Source organism: Tamandua tetradactyla, chromosome 15, assembly GCF_023851605.1.
Source record: "Tamandua tetradactyla isolate mTamTet1 chromosome 15, mTamTet1.pri, whole genome shotgun sequence".
In the NCBI taxonomy this organism is placed as follows: Eukaryota; Metazoa; Chordata; class Mammalia; order Pilosa; family Myrmecophagidae; genus Tamandua; species Tamandua tetradactyla.
In genome coordinates, this window is record NC_135341.1 from 10,942,109 (window position 1) to 10,966,052 (window position 23,944).

The following is a 23,944-nucleotide window of genomic DNA, read 5'->3' on the forward strand; positions in this document are numbered from 1 at the left end:
ATAAAAAAAGAGAGTATAAATTCATTCATACTTCCAATACCCAAATATCTTCATTGAATAATTTAACCCTTTATGGGATACAGGGCTATAGCTTTTCATATTTTTTTCCTCCAATCTTTTACACAGCATTTGCTTGCAATCTTCTGAATTTTATATTGATTACGGCAAGAAACTAAAGTTATTTTTGCCGAAACAAGTTCTCTTTCACCCTCCTCTACACACACACACACACACACATGCACGCACGCACATGCACACACACACACACACACACTTCCTCTTTTCCTTCCTGAAATTGCTGCCAGCGCCAGGGTACCTTTGGAAAAATGCCCTGACTGCTCCAAGACAGGGCTTCATAACAAGCCCCTGGCTGCTGTGGCTGCCAGCAGCAACAATCCTAGAGTCCTGGAGTCTTCTGGCACCAACCCAGTGAACTTCTGGGACCACTGCTGCCAGCGGCTGCAGGATAACTGGCCTCCTGGCCCTTCCTTCCTTGGCAGCACTGAGGAACATGAGGCCATTATTTCCAGTAGACCCACTGGCTAGATATACACATAATTCTTTCTTTTCCCTCTGGAGAGTCTCTGCCTTATTTATGCCTAAACTTATTTATGTTAAATCGCATAAACCTGATTTAAATCCTACATGACCTTTACTTGGAAATGCCTGTTTTTTAATAGCTTTAAAACTAGTGTCCAGAGAAGTGCTTTTTTTTTTTTTTTAATCATTGTCCTGCTACAGAAGCTTAACATTACTCATCCTCTTTTTGTCCTTGTCTTGGTTGGTTGATGCCTTCGATAGGCTTCTGAACCCCAAGATGACTTTGCTTTTCAGTTTTCTTCCAGTTTCTCTTTAGGGTCCAGTTTGGACAGGGCCACTGTAATGGCTGTGTATGGTATAGTGGCTGTGCAGGGGAGGGGAGTGTCATTCTGCCATATACAAGTTGCACGACTCCATGTGGAAGCCCTGAATCCGGAGGCAAGGAGGAAGAGAAGGGAGAAAGGTAGATAGCCACATTCTCATTGTTGATCTTTCATTCCTGTGAGAGCAGGGACCTTGTCTGCATGTTTGTCATTGGCTCTCCAGCACCTGAAACCCTCCCATAGCACGCCCTCGAGCACTATTTGAGGAGTAAATGATTTAATACCGAAAGCCTGGCACTGTGCTGGGATACGGTGAGGGAGAAGCTAGAGGAGACCCCTACCCTCATGGAACCCATGTTCTGATGGGAGACAGACAGTCATCATTTAAACAAACCAATAAACAAAATAACTGCAGATAGTGACAAGTGACAGAAAAAGATATGGTGATATGAGAGGCTGGGGATTCCACTTTGACTGTGATGCCTGGAAAAAGCCCCTTCAACGTGGTGGCATTTGCACAGGTTCCTGGATGATGAGAAGGGTACCGTAAATGCAGGTGCTCCTAGTTGGAACTGAATTAGCGTGCTCCAGAAATGGAAGGAAGTCTAGTGTGTGACTTGAGCACATTTGAGCCAGATGGAGAAGGTAAGTTTCTTTGAAACAGGGGCTTTGAGCTGTGTAAGAATTTGGGTTTATGTGCAGTCCATTTATATATAAATTAATTTATATATAAATTATCCTGGGATAATTTGAGTCCATTTAACCTGTTATATGTAGACTTATCTACAAGACTCACAGATTATTCCCACTTATGATATATGTTGGGACCAGATGCAATAATGAAGCAAGATGTTTTAATCCCCATGAATGTCTTTATTACTGTTAGCGAGTGAGGAAACTGAAGCTGAAGGAGGAGAAATACTATTAGTAGGAAGTCGCCCAGTGAGTGTGACGGGGCAGCAGTGGCGTAGGGAAACAGAGAAAGGAAACTGGCATTATTCACACCAAGCCTATGCTTGATGCCTCACCCATCTTATTTCATTTAATTCTTACAGCAGACCAGGTGGACAGATTAATGTCCCCCCCCAAGATAGCCACATCCTAATCTCCAGAACCTGTGACTATGTTGTCTTACTGTGGCAAAACAGACTTCACAGTTGTGTTTGTTAAGGATCTCGGGATTGGGAGATTATTCTGGTGCACCCAGTGTCAACACAAGGATCTTTATGAGAGGGATGCAAGAGGGTTAAAGGAAAAAAGAGGGGGTGATGTGGTGATGGAAGCCGAGGGTCAGGTGATGTGATGTAGGGTGACAGGCCACGGAATGAGGACGGCCTAGCTGGAAAAGGCAAGGAAATGGATTTTCCCCTAGAATCTCCACAGTGGATCGCAGGTCTCATGACACTTTGTTTTAGCCTACTGAGATTTTGAGCTTCTGACCTTCAGAACTGTACGATATTAAATTTGTGTTGTTTTAAGCCATTAAATCTGTGGTAATTGGTTACAGCAGCGATGGGAAAATAAACACAGCTCTATGATGGAGGTGTCATGATTCATTTTACAGTAAGGTAGATGAGGTTCAGAGAGATTAGATATTTATATTGAAGCTAGCATTTAAATCCAGGTTTGTCTAACTCCAGAGTCATGCCTTTTCTATTTTATCAGCTTGCCTTCAGAATTAAGGGGATTATGGGCCATGGAACTCCTTGGGGCTAGAAGGAAAGAAAGTGGGTGACTCCAGGGTGCTAGTGGGCGGGCTGGCAGGAACTGGTTCTCAGAGTTATCCAGCTACCTTGAGGTGAGCCCTGTGGATACGTTACCACCCATTCATTTCTCAGAGGCCCTCGTTGACTTCCTTTCCCAGCTTTGTGGCTAGAGAAGCTCATTTCATTTGAATGAGGAAGTAGGATAACACAGTTCTGGCCACAGTGGGCAAGGAAGAGGTATTTCCAGTAGGCTAAATTGCAAAGTTATTTTCCCATGGCAAAGTTGCTGCGTGCTTGTTAACCTCTTTGTATCATAAGCTCTATTATAAAAGTATTATGAATTGAATATCAGATTTGTGGATTGGTCTGGGAATCTAACTACTATTTATAATAGTATTTCTATAGGAAAGTACGGTTTAAGTTTCCAAAAAGTAAAATGCAAAGGAACTTTTGGAATGAAGATTTTTATAACTTTGAGAATAGGTAGTAAATCTGTTTTTTGCCCAGAATATCTATACTTAGAAGTGTTCTGGATATTCATTTGAATTCCAAAAAGTTCTCTGAACCCTTTCATTCTAATTGAATGTGCTTAGATTAAATATTATTGATATTGCTTGAACTAAATGGATTGTGGTAGAGATGAGAGATTTTTATTATTACTACTATTGTGCAGAAGAAATTTTGATTGCATGGGCAGTCTGTACCCCAGGATCTCTCTTACTAATTCAATGTAGGTCATTTTCATCGTGGTGAGTCTGTATTATAGCAATTTACTTTAAGCCTACTGATTAGGACCCAACCTGTAATTCCGTTTACAAATATGTTTTAACAATTTGCCTCCATGACTCTACCAAGTTATTTCCCTTGATTTCTTTTCAGTTAATATTCTTTAAGCTTCTTGCAGTTTCTGTGTATGCCTTGCTTGGGGTTGGTGGTAGCAGTGGGAAGGTTGAAGAAACAGAAAAGCATAGTTTTAGGAATTTTTTGCATTGTGTCAGGTTTCTTCATAATTCTGATTAAAAGAATAAAACTAAGTGATATCCTAGGCAGGTTTCCTTTTCTTTCTTTCTTTTTTAAACATTTTTTGTGTGTGAAATATAACATATATACAAAAAAGCAGTAAATTTCAAAGTACATTTTAACATGTAGTTATAGAACAAATTTCCGTGTATGGTATGGGTTACAGTTCCACAATTTCAGGTATTATTTTTAGCTGCTCTAAGACACTGGAGACTAAAAAGTCATATCAATATAATGATTCATTTGTCATACTTATTTGTTAAATCTTATCTTTTTTATTACAACTCCTCTTTCTCCTTTGATCCTTCTCCCAGTCCTTAGGGATATTTGGGCAATGGGCCTTCTAATTTTTCGTATTGAAAAGGGGTATCGGCATTATGGGATAAGGGGATGCAACTGGTTGATGCTCTTGGAGAGACTGGTAACTCTGGGTTTCCAGGCTTATCTGTCCTAGGAACCATCTGGAGGTTTTAGGTTTCTGAAAAATAAACGTAGCCAGTAAAACTTTTATAGCGTTTCAAATAGAGCCCTGGGTATTCTTTAGAGTTTGCAGGAATACTGATAGTTGGGGCTTAGCATACCATGGCATTTAGCAGTATGTAGCTGAAGCTTACAAAAGAGTAACCTCCAGAATAGCCTCTTGACTCTATTTGAAATCTCTTAACTGGCACCTTTTAAATCAGGGAAGGCAATCTTGTCTACGGAGCCCTTTATGAGCATTTAATTTGTTATGACACGAATAATACCCATAGTATGGGTATATGTGTAAGTGTGAGCTACAACAGAGAAGTATCTTGCACAGTGCCTGCCACAGGTAGTGTTTTCCTAGTCCTCCTTTGCAAATGCTCTGTGATCTCACTGTAGAGGCACAGAATAGTTTTTACTAAGTCACCAGTACTTTATAGATATGTGTCTTCTACTTAGCTACTTAATCTTTCATTTTCTCTCTCTCACCTTCTGTTCCATCTTGTCCTTTGTTTTCAAATGTACTTCCATCTGATCCTTTTCTTTTATAGTCATTCCTTTGCATTTTTTGAAAGTGATAAGCAATCTTTTTCTCTAGAAGTATTCGTTTCTTCTGGTCTCGTTTTTCAATACTGTTCTTCAATTCTAGCTTCTCTTTTTATTTCTTCTCCCATCTTGAGTAGGAGTAACATTTCTTTTGTCTTCCATTCCTCTTCAGCCTGTTTATGGAGGCTAAGTTTTCTTCTTATGTGGTCCCAATGTCGTCTTTTTTCTTCCTTCATCCATAGTATGTTCCATTTTTCTGCCGTGTACTCAACCTTGTCCAATTCCCTAGTAAACATAGCTAAATATCTGTGCTTCAGCAGTATATCTTGGTCCCGAATTGTTTGTGTGTCTTCCTGTAACAGTCACTCTTAGAGTGTGCCGCATCAGAAGATTCCATGGCTCTCTTGCTTCATACAATTTATTTACTCTCAGTCATTTTTTGTTCTCTTATATAGTTTCCTTCAAAGTCTAGTTTTAAAGTCGTCAGGTACTACCTGTACTTACTCAGTTCCTTTAAGGTACATATGACTTTATTATTGCTGGTGACGCAGCCCCCTTTCTTTAATCTCCTTAGGGTATCTTTTCTCTTATAATGTGCCTTTAAATGTGAATCGTGTAGACTTTGATAGTGTGGTTCCAGAAGTCAACAGTAAGGATCAGTCAGATTAAGATCATAAGAAGGTTGATAAAGCTTTTCACTTAAATTTGTAGTACAAAATATTATTGCTTCTGGGGATTACAGGCAGCTTGACCCCAACAAGCAGATCTAGTAGTTGAGCTGGTGCCACACTCATCCCTGCTGGCAGTCAGGCCACTGGCGATGCTTTGGAGGCGGCAGCATCAGCAGTCTTAGGGCAGCGGCAGAGGTGCAGACCCATGGGCACCCGTCAGCGCCCGGAGGCCGGGCCAGGCAGCAGGCCATCCTTGTTTCTCTTCTTCACACACATCTTTCCTGACCAAGTCTCCTAGGCAGTTTTCATAATGTGTATTTGTTCTGTAGGCTACAGCTTAGTTAACACGTGCATTGGCATGTACACATTTCAGTAAAGATGATGCTAATCGATTTGTTTATTGTGAAGATTAAATGAGATAATTTATGTGAAGGCTTTTTCCAGGTGCCTTACAAATATTTGTTGGATAAATTTCGTAGGTTGTATTGATCAAACAGATTGATCCTGTGTTTTGATATTTTCTGCAAAATTTGATATTTGAATGCTAAAATAGGAAATAGCAATTATTCTTTCTTTCTGTGTGTCCTTAGGATGAATTGAATGATGTTATTGATATCAGGGATCCAGATTTCACTCCTGCAGCTGAGCGAAGGCAGAAACGCCTGGCTGCTGAGCTGGCCAAATTTGATCCTGACCATTATCTGTGAGTATGAAATTTTTTAAGGATTAAATAATTTACTTGGAATTTTTTTAAAAATTTGAATGTCTTTTTAGCTGTGCTGTGTTCTTTTTGAGCTCTAGAAATTAATGACAGCTCAAAACCTAAATTGACGTTCAAATTAACCTACCACCATTGCATATCTGTGATCTTTGTAAGGTGTTGCTTCGTAGTTGTCCCTCTTAGCAGCAGAACTCTTCTACATACTTGAGTTATGTGCTTGTCAGGCTGAAAAATAGAACAGTAAATTCATGAGAATATTTACACTTCTTTTAAGTAGACTTTCTGTCTTGAATAATGGTATATATAAATGAAAATGTGTCAGTGTCTTTAAGAATTTTAATCTATAGGTACTGTATTTCCTGGCTGATACTGGATCTTCCTAGCATTTGCACTGACGCTAGCCCCACCACCTATAATCAAGGATTTCTTCCAAATTAGATAATTATTCTCCATAGTAGAGAATAATTTTAAGTTTTGCTCTGTTTCCCACCTGGCTCTGTTTCCCACCTGGTCCTGTACTAATTGTACCTTTGCTGTAATATGTCACTACTAGGCTTCTGTATGCTTAAGGGACTTATCCAGATAATAGGCAGATAAGTAGTCCCTCGATGGGCAGATGGTGAGGTCTTTCACTGACCAGGAGAGCAGCACATCTTGCAATGAGGCAATTGTCACCTGGCCTCTTGGGCTTCTTGGCTCTCCCAGGATGTGTGTCCTATGATGATGGAGACCTCAATGATTCTTCCCCAGCTCTGGGCCAACAGTTTATAAACAGTTAGATGCAGCTATGATAATCCTGTCTTTATATTTGTATAGTGCTTCCTGCTTATCAAGTGCTCTGACATGATTATTTAATTCAGTTTTCACAACAGAAAAGGAAAAGAGGTTAAGGGACTTGCCCAAGGTCACATCACTACTAAATGGCTTGGCCAGGACTTGATAGACTCTCCCACTTGGCTGTTTTGTATTTCTTTTTCATGCAAACTATTTAAATGTAACTGCTGGGTTGCACTTGTGATTAACATTCTCTCTCCTGTGACACAGTAGGATGCTAATTGGAATGGCAGAAATATATCTTGTGATGTGCAAATGCATTGAATGATGTGTAGTGACAAATGTTTGAACTATTCAAGATCATAAGAGAAACTGGGTAAGAGCAAGATATATTATATTCTGGAGGACATCTGAGAGATCCAACTCCATTTACAGTGCCGTTTCTAATTACCTTTATCTCTCCAATTGTGGTTTTAAAGGTCCACTGAAGAGTAATTTTAAGAAACCCATTTAAAATCATGCTGAATATTTAAAGTGGAAATTTCATTGTCAGCAAATTTCTTGGACAAGCATGAAAACAGAATGAGCTTTATAGGACTGAGATTTCAAGTGGGAGGGAGCTTAATTAGAAGAACTGCCTATCACTTCTCTTTCAAGCTAGAAGAATAACTATATGACCTGAGAGAATTAGGAAATTGGAATTTATAGTTAGAAGTGTGATATTATAAGTAGCCTTATTTTTCTCCATCTTCTGTGTTTCTATCCAGAAGCTCATTTTCTTTAATAGTATGCATGAAATGTTCTTTCCATTTCTCCAGGGATAGTTCTTATGCAAGTGTTTTAAATTTAGTCATGGGCTAAATCAGGAAAGTGGAAGTCATGAGGTAAAGGTTCTTTGTGACTTTTCTGATAGCAGTAAGACTGGCTGATTGTAATTTTTGTGCTACTCTTTACTCATTTTTTATGTTACTGATTTACTCAACCAAATGTTTTAATGTTAAATGAAACAAAAATCAAATTCTTCAAAATTTTCAGTTGAAAATTTTTTAGCTCAGCACTTTTTTGTTGTTGTTAGTGAAGGAAAAAGACCTACTTTAAATTCTTAGGTCAGTAATACATTGTGTGTACTATATTACATAAATATATAATATATATATGTGATATGTAATATCTTACCCCTTACATGTTACATTAACATAATATATTACACATTTTTTAGTTGTTTGGCTTCTCCTTTTAAGTCATTATATCACCTCTTTCTGTCAGGGTTTTTTAGGTTTGAAGAAAGCTGCTTTTAATTCACCCCAAGCAAAACATAGTAGATGAGGTAAATTGATTGTATAGAAAATTTATGCATTTGAAAATCACATGTAAATGACTTGGGTTATTATTATTTTTGAGATCCTTTACTGTCAAATCTGAATGTAAATTTGTGATTTTTTTTATATTCTGCAGCCAGCAGAATGCTAAGCATGTAGTAGATGATGATAAAAACTGTTTTTTGATTATTCATTTCTTGCTATTTTAATCCCCTTTGGATTAAATTTTACAGTAGAATATGTTAAAAACATCTTGAATTATTCTGTAATAATATTTTCTCTTTTACTTATTATACCCAAAAGAGTGTTTTTTTACCCTCCCAAAGCAAATTATTTTGTTTTTTCTTTTTGATGTTGGCATATTATTTTTTTTAATCTTTGCTAATTCATAAAATCTTGCCTGTGTATTTCTTTGTGAGGAAATAGTAAAATAATTGTCAGCATTCTAAATATCTGTGAGGCAAGAAAAGTGACAAAAATTATAACATTTAGGCTGTCGTTTTACGTTGTGATAATTTTTCACTGCCCTAAATTTGTAAAAGAGATGGTAGATAGCTCAAACTTTTGGACTTACCGAGGTGAGCTTCCCAAGAATCCAAACAGTAATTGTGAAGCTAGGAAGATGCTCACATACTGCCATTGTGGCTTTCTATTCAAAACACCGGGCTTAGGAAAAAAATGTTAGAATAAAATTTCATTTACTCATTCTTTTATTTATGCATTTATTTGTTCAACAAATGCTTGTTTGAATGAACTGCGTGCCAGGCAACATCGCAGGCACAAAGGACACCATTATAAGCAGTATAACAAAATCTTTGTACTCGTGGAGCTGCCATTTTAGTGAGGGAAGCAGACAATATTTCTATTGTGATAAGTGCTGTTAAGAAAAAGCAACTTGAGGGTTGTTAGAGGGACTGGACAGGCACTGACTCTTCTACTTTAATATGTCCAAAACTGAACTCGTCATTTTACCTGTAAAGTCTTCCTGAATTTTCTAACTTGGTTGAGTGCCTCATTTTCCATTCCAGTCACCCAGTCTAGAAACCTGGTTTTCATCCTGGACTGCTACTTTGTTATCCCACACATCCAATGAATCCTGAAGTTGTACCATTGATCTCTTTATTATTTTCAGCCTTCGTACTTTGCCTGGCTTATTGCAGCCTTCTCCTAACTGCCTGACTGGTTGTTCTACCTCCAGTCTGGCCTTCTTCAAATCCATCAACCATAAAATCACCAGTGTGATGTCTCGTGCTGAAAATGAAAATCTGCTGAATCCCTTACTTGGGTCTCCTTGTACTTACAGCATAAGCTCCTAACTCCTTAGCCTGGGAGTCCTCTACTCTGGACCCTGCCTGGCTCTGTACCTCTCCTTTGCCACTCACTCCCTGCCCACACTTTATGGTGCAACCATAATAAACACATACACTTCCCCGCCCATACTACACCATTTCTCATGTCCTGTTTTTCACTCATGGTGTCCTTTTGCCGGCTATTTTCTCCTCCTGCCCCACTTTGGCTAAAGAATTTTAATTACTTACCCTTGCACTCTCCCTCCCAGACTAGCCCTGGAAGCTCCCCTCAGTGTTCCCTTGTTATATTTCGTGTTGTTTTGACTGTATCATTAAATATTTTGAAATTTTTTGGTGGGGTGTGGAGGTGGTAGAAATAGTATTTTTTCACAAAGCCAGGTTCCCCCATCCCAGGGAAAAAAAACCCCAGCATCTTTTCAAATGAGCTCTTCTGCTACTATGCGTGCCTGAAGTGTGCTCAGCACTCCATCGCCCAGGGCCCTTTTCGCCCTTTGTGCTGGTTTTCCCTGGGAGATCTGGCCTCTTCCTTGGGCTTTAATAACCAGCTAAATGCTTACAACTCCCATGTCTCTCTTGAGCCTCGGACTTGTACATCCAACTGCCTGCTGGACAGGTCTCTATTCACATGTCCTTAAAGGCCTATTCCAAACAGAAGTTGTTCTCTCTCTACTCATGTCTGTTAGCCTCCTGTCTTCCTGTCTCAACAAAGGGTGCTGTTGTCCATTGAGTTATTCAGGCCAGAATCTTGGACTCCAGCCTTAATTCCCCCAGCTCCCTCAGCCCCTCCATCTTGAGGGTTCTAGCTTCTAAATATATGTCACATCCATTCATTTTGCTCCTGCCGCCACCCTCTTCTACGCTACCATTATTTCTGTTCCTTCAGGCTTGTCCCTTTAAGCCATTTTCCAAACTGCTGAGAGTCTGGTGTTTCTAAAACACACTGATGTCAGCCCCCTATGTCAAACCCTTGGAAAAGTTCATTTGTTCTTAGGGATAAAAATCCTCCATATTCTTAAGATGATTTACAAGGTCATGATCGCCACAGCAAACTATTTTCACAACTTTTATTTTTTTTTAATTCTTAAGTGTCCCTTATTTCCCCACCTGTGCTAGGAACCCAGAATACTCTCCCATCCTCCCCTCCCCCACACTTTTAAAAAAATTTTAATTATTTTATTTTAAATTTTAACTTTTGTAAGCTTATAGTTAAATGCATTTTATTCTTTGGGGGACTTTTTTAAAACTTTTTTTTATTGTATAATATGACATATATATAAAGTGAAAAAAGAAAAAAGTGGTAGTTTTCAAAGCATTCTTCAACAAATTCCCATCCCTTTTTTAAATAGCGTTAACTGCTAATTATCATTCAGTTGTTGGCTCAGATAACATTTTCTCCAGAAACATTTTGCCTGTTGTCCCGATTTTATTTTGCCGTAGAATCTAGTGCTGTCTGGATCATAGGATGGATGCTATATTGTAATCATGTGACTCTCTTATGGGACTGTAGGTTCTTTGAGGCCAGGATGGCCTATGTCTCCAGTTCAACCACTGTGCTTAGCTTGGAGCTTGGAACATGACACAAAGTCAGTACGTTTTTGTTTCTGTTTTTGTTTTTTTCTTTTTTTTTTTTTTTGCATGGGCAGGTATCAGGAAACAAACCCGAGTCTCCGGCATGACAGGTGAGAATACTTTCACTGAGCTACTGTTGCACCACCCAAAGTCAGTACTTTTAAATGACTTATTTAGCATTTTAGCCAATGACTTTCCTCTCATTACTTATCGTTTTTGAAACTCTTTTCTTAGAGAAACACTTTGATTCATGGATGAAAGTTTATAGTAGAACCTCATTTTAAAAGTTTTTGTTCACATTTCCTAATATGACTTATGTAGACAGCTTAATTGAACACCATAAGTACATGGAACCTTGAGTAAGACATGAGATTTTGTTGGTTTGTCCAGAATAATGCCCTGATAAATCCCAGAGTGATTTGATCAGTGAATAAAAAAGTACTTGCAAAATCCCCTTCAGGGAATGGTGAGAATGGGGGAAAATTCAACTTCCCAAGTTGAATTGTTGATATTCTCACAAGCAGTGTGGACAACCAAAGCTATAGACTGACCCCCAGTCTTGGGGTTTGTTCATATGAAACTTAACCCCAAAAAGGATAGGTCAAGCCTACTTAAAATTAGGCCTATAGTTACCACCAAGAGAACTTCTTTTGTTGCTCAGATTCAGATGTGGCCTCTCTCTCCAGCCAACACAACAAGCAAACTCACCACCCTCCTCCTCTGTACGTGGGACATGACTCCCAGGGGTGTGGACCTTACTGGCAACATGGGACAGAAACCCTAGAATGAGCAGAGACTTAACATCAAGGGATTGAGAAAACCCCTAGAATGAGCTGAGACTCAGCATCAAGGGATTGAGAAAACCTTCTCGACCAAAAGGGGGAAGAGTGAAATGAGACAAAGTGTCAATGGCTGAGAGATTCCAGAGTCAAGAGGTTACCCTGGAGGTTATTCTTACGCATTAAGTAGATATCACCTTGTTAATCAAGATGTAATGGAGAGACTGGAGGGAACTGCCTGAAAATGTAGAGCTGTGTTATAGTAGCCATGTTTCTTGAAGATGATTGTATAATGATAGAGCTTTCACAATGTGACTATGTGATTGTGAAAACCTTGTGTCTGATGCTCCTTTTATCTACCTTGTCAACAGACAAATAGGACATATGGAATAAAAATAAATAATGGGGGAACAAATGTTAGAATAAATTTAGTTTGAAATGCTAGTGATCAATGAAAGGGAGGAGTAAGGGGTATGGTATGTATAATTTTTTTTTCTGTTTTCATTTTATTTCTTTTTCTGAATAGATGCAAATGTTCCAAGAAATGATCATGGTGATAAATATGCAGCTATGTGATGATATTTTGAATTGCTGATTATATATGTAGAATGGAATGATCAAAATAGGAATGTTTGTGTTTGTTTGGTGTTTTTTGGTATTTAAAAAAATAAAAATAAAAAAAAGTTTTTGTTCACATTAAAAAGAAAGACAGCAAATAAGAAGATAAACTCTTAGCAGGATTCATTTATAAAGCAACTCCTTCATTCTGCTAACAAATACTTGTGCACCTGACATAAACTGATATAGAGAATTAGCATTCCATTGTATTAACTATTTAGTTTGAGAGTTATTACCATTCCATTGTATTAACTATTTAGTTTTGTCCAATATGAACTTTATTTCCTCAGGAATAAAAATGGAGTATTTAAATTGTGTGAGAGTGGGGATTGTGAAGTAAGTCTCACGTGAGACCAAATCCTGGCCACACTTCTTACTGGTTCTCTGATCCCGGCCAGGTACACAACTATTTTGAGCTGCAGCTTCGACCCGTGTGAGATGAGGAATTCATAGTCCCTCCCGCCCATGGTGATGACAGAAGTCAGTGAAGGAAAAAATGAAGAGAACTTAACAGTGTGCCTGGCATATATGAAGAACTCAGTGTTATCTCTGATCCTTCTAATTTTAAAAGAGTTCAGCATTTCAGCTGAAAAAAAAAAAAAGCAGTTAAGGTCATAAAACTATCTGCTATAAAGCTCAATTTATCAGAACAATCAATTCTTTGAGTTTCTAATTAACTGAAGTAGTGCTATAAATGAATTTTTCATCATAAATTATACTTTTTTGTCATTCTTTTCCCAAGAATCCCAATTTCCAATTTTGAATGCAAGAAAGCATAATTTCTGAATAAGTGTCCTCTAAGAGTGAGAGGTATATTTTGAATGTAGCTGCTATTTTTTAAGTTAAAATTGAGGAAGTACAGTACGGGAAAATTTTTCTTTTCTCTACCTAGGTTGCTTTTTTCTTTTTCAAAAGTTTAAAATCATCAGACTTTTAAGATTAGCATAGCAAAGTAAAAGAGATCACATGTTGATTAGGTAGAAAATATGAATGCACATGCTAAAAAACAATGCATCTACTGTGGGGCTACAGGGGCCTTCAGAGACATCAAATATCCCTTTAGTCACCTGCTTACCTTTTGTTTTATGGTAATTGGTGACTACAAAGAGAGTAAATACAGGGCTTGGTCTTTCCTTGAAGTACTTTGAATTAACAACCTATTTTTCTAGTGTGAAAGTGATGAAATGAGATAAAATTTAAAAAAATGAAACCAACCTAATCCTATGTAACAAGCCCATTCAATGTGTTTTTCCAGAGCTGACTTTTTTGAAGATGAGGCCATTGAACAGGTTTTGAAGTATAATCCTTGGTGGAATGAAAAATATTCAGAAATGATGACCTCTTTGGGAAAGAGTCAGGAGCAGGACAGTCTTGCCGCATTAGGTAAGAAATTCAGAATGAGGCTCGTTTGTTTAATTTTAAAATCTGATGGTGTCCCAACCTTGTTACCCTCCCTATTTATCAAGCATAAAATTGGAAGTGTCTCATAAAGTGAAGACGAAGATATGATTTGGTTTGCTCATTTTGGAAAAAGAGTCTTCACTCCTGACTGGAAAATGTCACACAGTAATTAGACTTATTTGTCATGAAAAACTCATTTGAAGTACTTTTTCTTTTTGAACCGTAGCAGCTCTTTTTAAAGATTTTGATTTTATTAGTAAATTTAGGGAAATTAACACACAGGACTATTGGTAGTTATTAAATAACCGCTTGAGAGATCTGAAATTCCTCTGTGGCATGGGTGTTTGATTTTAAGTCATAGTAGAAGACACAGTTGTTACTCCCTTTGTTGAGTGAATTTGAATTGTCCTCCCTAGTTTTCACAAGTGGGTTAAAGAGGAAGCAGGAATAGTTATCCTCATCTGTACCTTACAGAGAGCCAGTGAGCCAATTTTTATCAATAAAAGCTGACTGAGGAATTTTATGAGCCACAAGAGATGGCTGTGCCATGTCTAACATTAAGATAAATGTTATCTGCAAAGAGTTCTTTCTTACATGGCCATTTTATTATTGCTTTCTCTAAGTGGGAGGTCGATATATCAAGTCTGTAAGTTAGAATTATATCAGTTTCATATAGACCAAGAATAGAAGGCCCGTATTTTCTGTCATACTGATTTGGCTTTTATTTTTATATTAAAAATAAAATTGGAATGTTTGAGTGAAAGGAATATGTCCAACCATGCACACATACAGACACAATCTCAAGGATGGGTTGAGTGGAATATAGAACCTCCCCACCCCTCTGTAATCACTTCCTAAATGTAATCACTGTTGACCATTTTGGAGTATTTTTTGATACATCTCCCCATATCTAAATATTTAATTTAAGAAGTTTAGCCTCATATATGCTCTGTCCTTACGTGACTTTTTTCGGTTTGTAGTCTATTTCGCAGATTTTCCTATCTGCACTTATAGATCTACCTGAATCTTTTAATGGTTGCTGAGTATTCTTTTGGATTTGTGTATCGCAGTTGATGGGCGTTTGGGTTATTTACAGTTTTCTGCTATTACAAATAATGCAGTGATCTTCTTTAACCGCTCAATCCAAAGTAGCAAAAGGGTCCCTATTACATCACACTATTTTTATTCACTGCCTAGAAATTATCACTCTTCAATATTTTTCTTGTTTTTCATTGATTGGTTCATTATCTCTCCCTACAAGAATGAAAACATCTTAAAGGCAGGGACTTTGTCTAGCTTATATTCCATATTTCCAGTGTCTAACATAGTGCCTGGGACATAATGGGAATTCAGTAAATTTTTATAGGAGAAATAAATATTGTAGTAAACATTTTTGGGATTGACTTTTGCCAGTAGAGATCACTAAAAAAAATTTTAAAACGGGATTACTGAGAGGAAAGGCAAAGCTATTTAGATTTTTGTTAAGGGTTTAGGCTATTTCTACCACTTTGAAAAATTACTCCTGTAGTCTTTTGGTAAATAGAGAATTGCCTGTAATGGACAATAGAAATTCATTTAAATAACTCTTCATACATATATTGTTCCCACCAGAACCTTGGTTTTATATTTGATTTGAGTTTAATAATCTTTTAGAAACATCCCACGTTAGGCAAATTTTTAGGTGCAGTATTACTAATGCAATTTTGATAGTTAGCTGTTGCTACCATATAGCTCTGTTCAGAAACTTTGTCCAGACTTAAATCATCAGTGATATCAATTGGTTTGAATTTGTTTCCCTAATTTTAGTGCAATATTTTAATGAGGTGGTGTGGGAAGAAATTGGTTGTTATATAGTTTTCTGTCCACAAGGGTGAGCTAGTTGCCCTAAAAATCAAGAGAAGGCATTACCTTTGATTTAAATTCTAATTTACTCTACTTTGATAACTTGTACATTGTTCTTACTCTTTTTTCTTGTGTCAGCAATGCTTTGAGTTAGTTTCCTGCGTATAATTTTAATAGGCGATTGAGCCAGTTTGTCCTTTTAACCACTGGCCCTCTTGACCCTTTATCTGACCTGTCACATATACACAGATGCTTCAGGAATAGTGGTTGTCTGCTAAGCTATGATGATTCATTCTAAAAATTAGCTTTCAAAACAGCAAGGGCATGGTGATGGGTATTAATGTTAGTTCAACCGTATATTTATACCATCTGGGAATGTGTGGCTATAGTTCTGTGGAAGAAATAATTTGTCAGTGTTCACCAGCTTGTAAAAACTTAGTGTGAAAGCTTAAACATCTAAATAAATAATGAAATGCATTTGTCAAAAAAAAAAAAAATAGCAAGGGCGAGTGATGGAAGGTAGAAGAACTTGAGTTCTAAGTTATGGAGTTAAGTAGAGGATGGGCTGGGTTGAACTCCTTGCTCTACCACAGATGAGCTGTGTGGTCCTGCAGCTTCTCTGGATTACTGTGGAAATCCAATTATGCCTACTTCATAGAGCTATCTTGAGGACTAAATGAGATAACATATATAAAATCATCAGCATGTCATAAATGTTAGATATTACTATTGAGAAAAATCAGTGGTAGGAAAGCCAGAAATCCAAGGGCTTCTCTGTGAAATTGCAATTTTTGTACATTTACAAGTTTTCAAAGTGAGAATTCTTTGCCATTGATATTTTTCTGTATTTTTTTTCCTCATTCAAATATTTGAGACACCTACAGTTGGAAGAATATATTAACTAGTATTGAATGAGGATAAAATATGGGAGAAAAGAAATAAACCTTTAATTTCTCTGTTTACACAAGAAACATGATTCTGCTGTCTCTTTCCCTCACCTTTACCCCTTTCTTCTTTGCCTCTTAGCCCACTTCTTCTCTGAATCATAGCAATGGGGTCTTATGTCTTTAATACTCGCTCACTCTGATGTTGGCAGCCAGACATCATCAGTGCAGGTGACAGGTGGATTTGATTCATCCTTCATCATAAAATGTTAATCTTGTTTGTTATGAATTCCATATAAGTCTTAGGCAATGAACTATGATTCCTATCGTCACCTTGATTATGATTCTTGTCATTTTCATTGTAGCCCTGAGACTTTTATTAACATCTTCAGCTTCGTAACGATCCCAATTTTCCTCCCCAAAGGCTTGTAAATGAAAGTGTTAAATTCTGTGCTCCCATTGAGCTCTGGTTTCATGAGGATGGGCTTACCACATTTCCCTTGTTGTCTTTCAGTGGTTAATCTCAACCCAGGAATCTTGGCACATTATTGCTTGTTATGACACCACATAACATTTATAGTCAATGAACTTCATAGCAGGGACGTCCTGTTTGGCACCCATGAGCTCTTCAGTGTAGAGATAACTGTCAGTGTCAGTTTTGAAAGTTGTAACACTGCATGGCTACCCGTTTAGACTGAAGGTTTGAATGCAGCACTTTTTCTTCTGGTTCACTTGACCTGCTTCCAGTAAGTGTACAGTGCAGTAGACCTATTTGCCTTGCTCTGAGAAGAGCCAGATAGTGAATGATTTAATCGTTGACCTAGAGAAGACAGGCGTGTCTGGGAGGAAGACCTAGAGAGGAAGGGAGGATTTCAAAGTAACAGAACTAGAAAATATTCAGGAGAGACCTGACGCATTTCCTTCCTGCTGGCAGCCCCTTTGCAGCTCTCAAAGGTGCGGATGGTGTTTTATTTTGGGGAGGTGATCTAGGCCATGTGCTTCAATGGGAGGGCAATTGTTTCTTCCACAAATGAATTGCGCTTTCAGATGGCTTTTGTTTCACTGTAAATTATTTTTAGAAGTATAATTAACCAAAATGTTGTGAACTATATAGCAAAGCTGCTTTGTAGTGTAGCTAAGTCATACAAATGCTTGACAAATATTACTCATGGTGGCAATCATCCAAGTATTGTTGGCACTGCATCTATAGTTATTTCTAGTTCTGCTGCTTGGTTAGACCTGGGTTGTGTGCACACCTCCCCAGGATCCCCTCTGGGTGATATGATTTACAGCTCTAATAAAGGCTTTAGGGAGCTCAGACTTTCGATTTCTCTAGTGATTTCCTGGGTGGTGGTGGTTGTTCTTTGTCATCCCTTCTTTGTTTGGATTCAGAATTTAAATATGTTTGTGTATTATTAATGACCTAAGTAGGTGAAAATGCAACCTAAGAAACACTCAGAAAAAGCTGGTGGTGTCTTAAGGTGTTTTAGGGGCACCTAGCAGCCAAGAATTCAGAAGCGTATGTTCAAATAGGCTTTTCTTATGTACACAGTGATTGAAATTTACCTATAATTTGTTGATGCATTTGCACGTGAGTAATGTAACATCAGAACCTACAGTTCCCATGTCAGCCTTTAAACATCGTTAAAAACACACAGGTATTATCACTTAAGAATGGAGGAATAAACTTGTGGGTGAGTTAATGTTTTGTTAAATGGTTATAGGCACGCTTATTTTGTGATTCAGAATTATGTGGAGGCAGAGATCTTTATTAGTCAACTAGGATATAAAGCCTTTTGTCTTGTGAGATAATATCATCATGAACACCTGGCACTTGCCTATTAGCTAAATTAATGAACATCTCAAAAGCTATTCCCAAGAGAATAGCTGTCTCAAATCTTCTTGCTAAATACAAGGGGTCTTAAAATACTTTGTCAGGTATACTTTCTTCATGAAATGAAGTGTGTTCTTGAATGGATTCCTTAAATTGAATCACTTAAAGTGAACTGAGAGCTTCTATTTAAATGCAGAGATCTTCAAATAAGTCCTTTAATGAGACAATCAACACCTAGTTTATTTATCTTAATTTCATTTTTAATGTCAATCTGGTGTCTAACTGCATTAAGTTAAAAAAAAAATACTAATTTCTTTACCTTGCTGACCAGCAAATTAAATGTGTTCTTAGAGCTCTTTGTGGCTTGTATGAACAATATACGTTTCTTTATTTTTTAAAATAGGATTTTTCACCTGGGTGAAAAATAATTATGTACATATTTTCAAAATCCTGCTTTTTTGTACTAAGTATATTTTAATGAGGAAAAGGAGTATTGCTTTGAGTAACTTAAAATAAGTGTCTTTAAGATTTTTTTCTGGAGGGCAGGCTTCAACCACTGGAAGCTTAAAACAAAAAGAGGCCATGTTTAATTCAAGGCTCATAAGAGAAGAGAGAAGTTAAGGTTGGAATATTATATGTGAAAGGGTCCATCATGTGTAAATAATCATATTCTTTTCCTTCTGGCTTTTTTGATGAGCAGAAAGGCAGTCTTTTTCCTTGAGCAGAGACAGAAAGAGACTGAGTAGTTGGCATCAGGAGAGTGGGTTTGGGAATGTTAAAAAGGAAGTTTAGTAATTTCAGGTCTCTGAAAACATGGCAGAGGCAGCCAAGTTGTCTTTTACTATCTCTTCTCCCCTTCTTTTAGTTGTAAGAGGCCTTCCTGGGTTAGAGTTGAACACATGGTGACTCAGATAGAGTCTCCTTTTCCTTTCCTTCCTTGCAGCTGGTTATGGGATTTGATTAAGTCCTGGCCGATGGAAAGTACGTGGAAGCGATAATGTGCGATTTCTGGGTCAACTTTTTAAGAAGGTGCTTGCGATCCTCTTCTTATTCCCATTGGTTGGTAAAAGGGAAAAAAAACAAAAAACCTGGAGCAGCTATTATGGACCCAGAGCTGGCAGTGATTTGATGGGGATGCTCATTCCCCAGAGCCCTGGGTCCTTTACTCAGGATAGTGGCCTGAGAAAGAAACCCCTATCTAATTTAAGCCACCTTGTTTTTCAGTCCCTTTGTTATAACAAGAAAAAGAGGCAAAAGGTTTTTTTTATTATTTCTTTAATTTATTTTTAATTATCAAGCCAAAACAACATACAAACATGAACGCTCTTAACATATAAATGTTCCGTGCATTGTGTACAATCAGTGGCGCACAATATCATCACATAATAGTATATGCATCACCATGATCATTTTTTAGAACATTTGCATCACTCTGGAAAAAGAGATAAAAAGAAAAAACTCATACATACTGTGTTAGTTAGGGTTCTCTAGAGAAGCAGAATCAACAGGAAATATTGGTAAATACAAAATTTATAAAAGTGTCCCACATAATCACGGGAGTGCAGAGTCCAAAATCCCTAGGGCAGGCTGTGAAGCCGATGATTCTGATGGAGGGTCTGAATGAACTCCACAGGGGAGGCTCACCAGCCCAAGCAGGAAGAGAGCCTGTCTCTTCTGAATCCTCCTTAAAAGGCTTCTAGTGATTAGATTAAGCATCACTCACTAAAGAAGACACTCCCCTTGGCTGATTACAAGTGGAATCAGCTGTGTATATAGCCCACGTGATCATGACTTAATTGTGTGAAATGTCCTCGTAGCAAGACAGGCCAACAGACTTGTCCAACCAGACAGACAGGTACCACCACTTGGCCAAGTTGATGCATGAACCTGACCATGACACATACCATGCCCTGTATCCCTCCCTCTCATTGACCACTAGTATTTCCATCTACCCAATATATTTTAACCTTTGTTCCCCCTATTTTTTTTCTATACCCCTTACTACTCCCTTTCATTGTTCACTAGTATTTCAATCTACTCAATTTATTTTAACATTTGTTCCCCCTATTGTTTATTTATTTTTAATCCATACTTTTTTACTCATCTGTCAATATCATAGATAAAAGGAGCATCAGACACAAGGTGCAAAAGGCATTTTGATATTACTTTGCTAGGAAGCACCAGAACTGGAAGCTGAGTGCTCCTCTTAAATTGAGCTCAAAAATTTTTTAAGTGAATTTGAAAGTGGTTCTGTGATAGGGTATGAAAGGAAAATTAATAATTCATATGGGAAATAAAGGATTGGTTACACTTTTATTTAAAGGTTACTTTACATATCTGGATGCTTCTGTTAAAAAAATGCTAAAAGACAATTATTAGGCCTTTTACTTATAATAGCAAGGACCTAGGCACTTCTGTGTTTTTAGCTGTTACTCTTGTGTATAAATCTTGAAATATCAAGCCATATTTCACTTTGTATATATTGTAACAAGGAACTAATAACACTTAGGTTTTGTTAACATAAGAAAATTCTTAATTGAACAGAAAGCATATTACATAGCCTTTTGTCTATAGTAAAGAAGGACTTCATGTTGAGAGACTGTTAGGATACCTTGCTTATCATTCACTTTGAAGGAAATTTAGAATGAACCACAGTCTCATACTTGCTTACCTTAACAATGTAGATGTAAAGTATTCTGTTTTTTAGTCTGTCTAAAAAAAAACTGTTTTTCTCTTTTCTATCAACAAGAAATGGGAAAAATACTATATTCATAACAGTGACAAAATATAAAAATACTTTCAAACAGTTTTTAACAAAAGCTTCAGATCTGTTTCACAAAGGTTCAATATAGTGAGAAAAGATGGATTACTTAATAAACTGTGCTGGTTCAATTAACTGCACATCTGGAATAAACTGAAATTTTAAAACATATGAAAAAATAACTTCCAGATGGATTAAAGGCTTAAACATAAAAAATGAAACAATAAATCTTAAAGAAAATTTAAGAGAGTTCATGTAAAATCCAGGGGTGGGGGAAGCCGTAACCAGGGCTTTAAAACTAGAATCTGTTAAAGAAAAGATGAAAATATTTGGCTACTAAAAAAATCCTTTTTTAAAACCTGGATTTTGGGTGGGCCATGGTAGCTCAACAGGCAGATTTCTAGCCTGCCATGCTGGAGACCCCAGTTCAATTCCTGGTGTCTGTACATGCAAAAAAATAAATAAATAAAGTAAAACCTGTATTTCAAACTTTTATTTACTCCTTTTGAGGAAAAATTAGCCTCAAGTGTTCCATCATATTAACTTTTTAAAAATTAATTTTATCTATAACCCCTCCCTAACCACTGAAACAAAACAAAACAAACATAAAAGGCCTTTAATCGCGAAAGATACCATAAACAAAGTTGGTAGACAAGCAGTAGATTTGGAGAGATCACCAGGATACATATCTGTCATGTACAAAGAGTTCTTACAAATTTGATGAAACAAACAGTCCAATAGGAAAAAAAAATGAGCAGAACATCTTGAAATGGGCACTAGGAGAGCAAATCCAAATTTCCAACAAACATGGTGCTCAAAGTTTACACTTAGAGAAATACTATTTGAAGTAATAATGATGTGTCTCTGTTACTTACTGCATAACATTACTACGAATTCAGCAGCTTGACACCACACCCATTTGTGATCTCACTGTTTTCAAGGTCAGAAATCCAGGGCATGACTCAGCTAGTTCCTCAGCTCAGGGTCTCACCCAGCTGTAATCTAGGTATTGGGAGCTGTGTTCCTTTCTGGAGCTCAAGTCCTCTTTCAGGCTCTCAGGACAGTAGGCAGAGTTCTATTGCCAGGTCTGTAGAACTGAGGTCCCCGCTTTCTTGCTGAGAGCCATCAGCTGGGGCCCGGTCTCAGATCTTAGAGATCCCATTTTTCCTGCCATGTGGCCCCCTCTCCCAACGTGACCACTTATTTCATCAAAGCCAGCAGGTGGATCCCTGGCTCCATTCTGCTGATAATGTAACCTAACAGCGGGAGTCAGGTGGGAGTCACTGCCCCACAACCTTTGCCATATTGTTTGGATAGAGCAAGTCTCAGGTTCCCTCCCCCCACACAGTGATGTGACTCATTGGGGTCATCTTTAGAATGTTGCCTACCACAGTCACTTTACATCGATTAAACTAGAAATGACTTTAAGAAGCTATTACATTTCTTGCTGGGAGGGATTGAGGGTATATACAGGAAAGGAAACTTCTTTTCATGACTATTGAAAAGGAGAGTTATTGTAGCCTTCAGTAAAGCATCTTTTAAAAATCATACATTTTGACCTTGGGAACCTACTTTATGAAAATAAAATCTCCAATAGCCAAGGACATTTGACAAGGACATTTATTGCACTGCTATTAGCAATGGCAGAAAACTTGAAGCAAGGTAAATGTCCATCAGTGGGGAATTGGCATACACACTTACAAAAATTAACTAACTCCTAATTGACTTGGAGAAATTTGCAAGAAGTAGTGTTGAGTGAGATAGGCTAGATGCCGAAAAATGACCCAATTCTTATGAACAAAAGGTAGAAATTCCTTTGTATTCTAGTTTGCTAGCTGCCAGGATGCAGTATACCAGAAACAGAACGGCTTTTACAAGGGGGAATTTATTAAGTTTCAAGTTTACAGTTCAAAGGCCGTGATAATGTCCTAATTAAAGCAAAGCTATAGAAATGTCCAATCTAAGGCGACAAGGGAAACATACCTTGGTTCAAGAAGGCTGATGAAGTTCAGGGTTATTCTGTCAGCTGGAAAGGCACATGGCAAACACTGTGAAGTTCTAGCTTTCTCTCCAGACTTCTTGTTTCATGAAGCTCCCCTGGGGGCATTTTCCTTCTTCATCTCCAAAGGTCTCTGGGTGCGTTTGCTCTCGTGGTTCTCTTGTCTCCTCGTGGTTCTCATGGCTTCTCGTGACTCTGAACCATTTTCCAAAATGGTTCCAGTAAACTAATCAAGACTCACCTGAAGTGGGTGGAGTCATATCTACTAATCAAATGTTAACACCCACAATTGGACGGGCCACATCTCCATAGAGATAATCTAATCAAACCTCCACCCTGTCACCTTGATCCACCAGATGGATCAGGATTAAAGCATGGGTTTTCTATGGCATATAATCCTTTCAGGTCAGCACACCTTTTATATATGTTCATGTGTCTGTACATGATTATGTGAATGTGGAATAAAATATGGGGTAATATATGCTAGGTTTTTAATGTGGAAGAGGCTACTGATAAAGATAGGGAGAGGATGTTAAGCAAAAGAAGAAAAGGAAAAAAAGACTTGAAAAGAAACATCCTCTTCCCACAAGTCTCTAATATGTGTCATATGGTCATAATTATGCATTTATGTCAAACTTAGTATACATGTGTAAAGAATATTAAAAAATAAAAACTATGCCTTTAAGATTGATTAATGTATGGGAATATTTGTTTTTTTGTAGAGAAATTTCAAAATGGATATTGAATATTTTCAGAGTGTTTTATTTAGCTATTAAGTGTTTTATCTTAATTTTAAAGTCAATTAATAGCTTAAATTTAAATGCCTTAAATACTGTCACAAAAAAAAAGAGGTAGATTACAG

General features: G+C 37.5%; 1 protein-coding gene across 3 annotated transcripts in view; it reads left to right on the top strand.

The window, feature by feature from the left end:
• Positions 1–23,944, top strand: part of SHQ1 (SHQ1, H/ACA ribonucleoprotein assembly factor) — a 105,497-nt gene that overhangs the window by 13,173 nt on the left and 68,380 nt on the right. For all 3 annotated transcript variants that reach the window (XM_077128694.1, XM_077128693.1, XM_077128692.1), the window contains exons 5-6: positions 5,862–5,974; positions 13,617–13,744. In XM_077128694.1, coding sequence (XP_076984809.1) covers positions 5,862–5,974; positions 13,617–13,744 — 241 coding nt within the window. The remainder of the gene's footprint in view (positions 1–5,861; positions 5,975–13,616; positions 13,745–23,944) is intronic.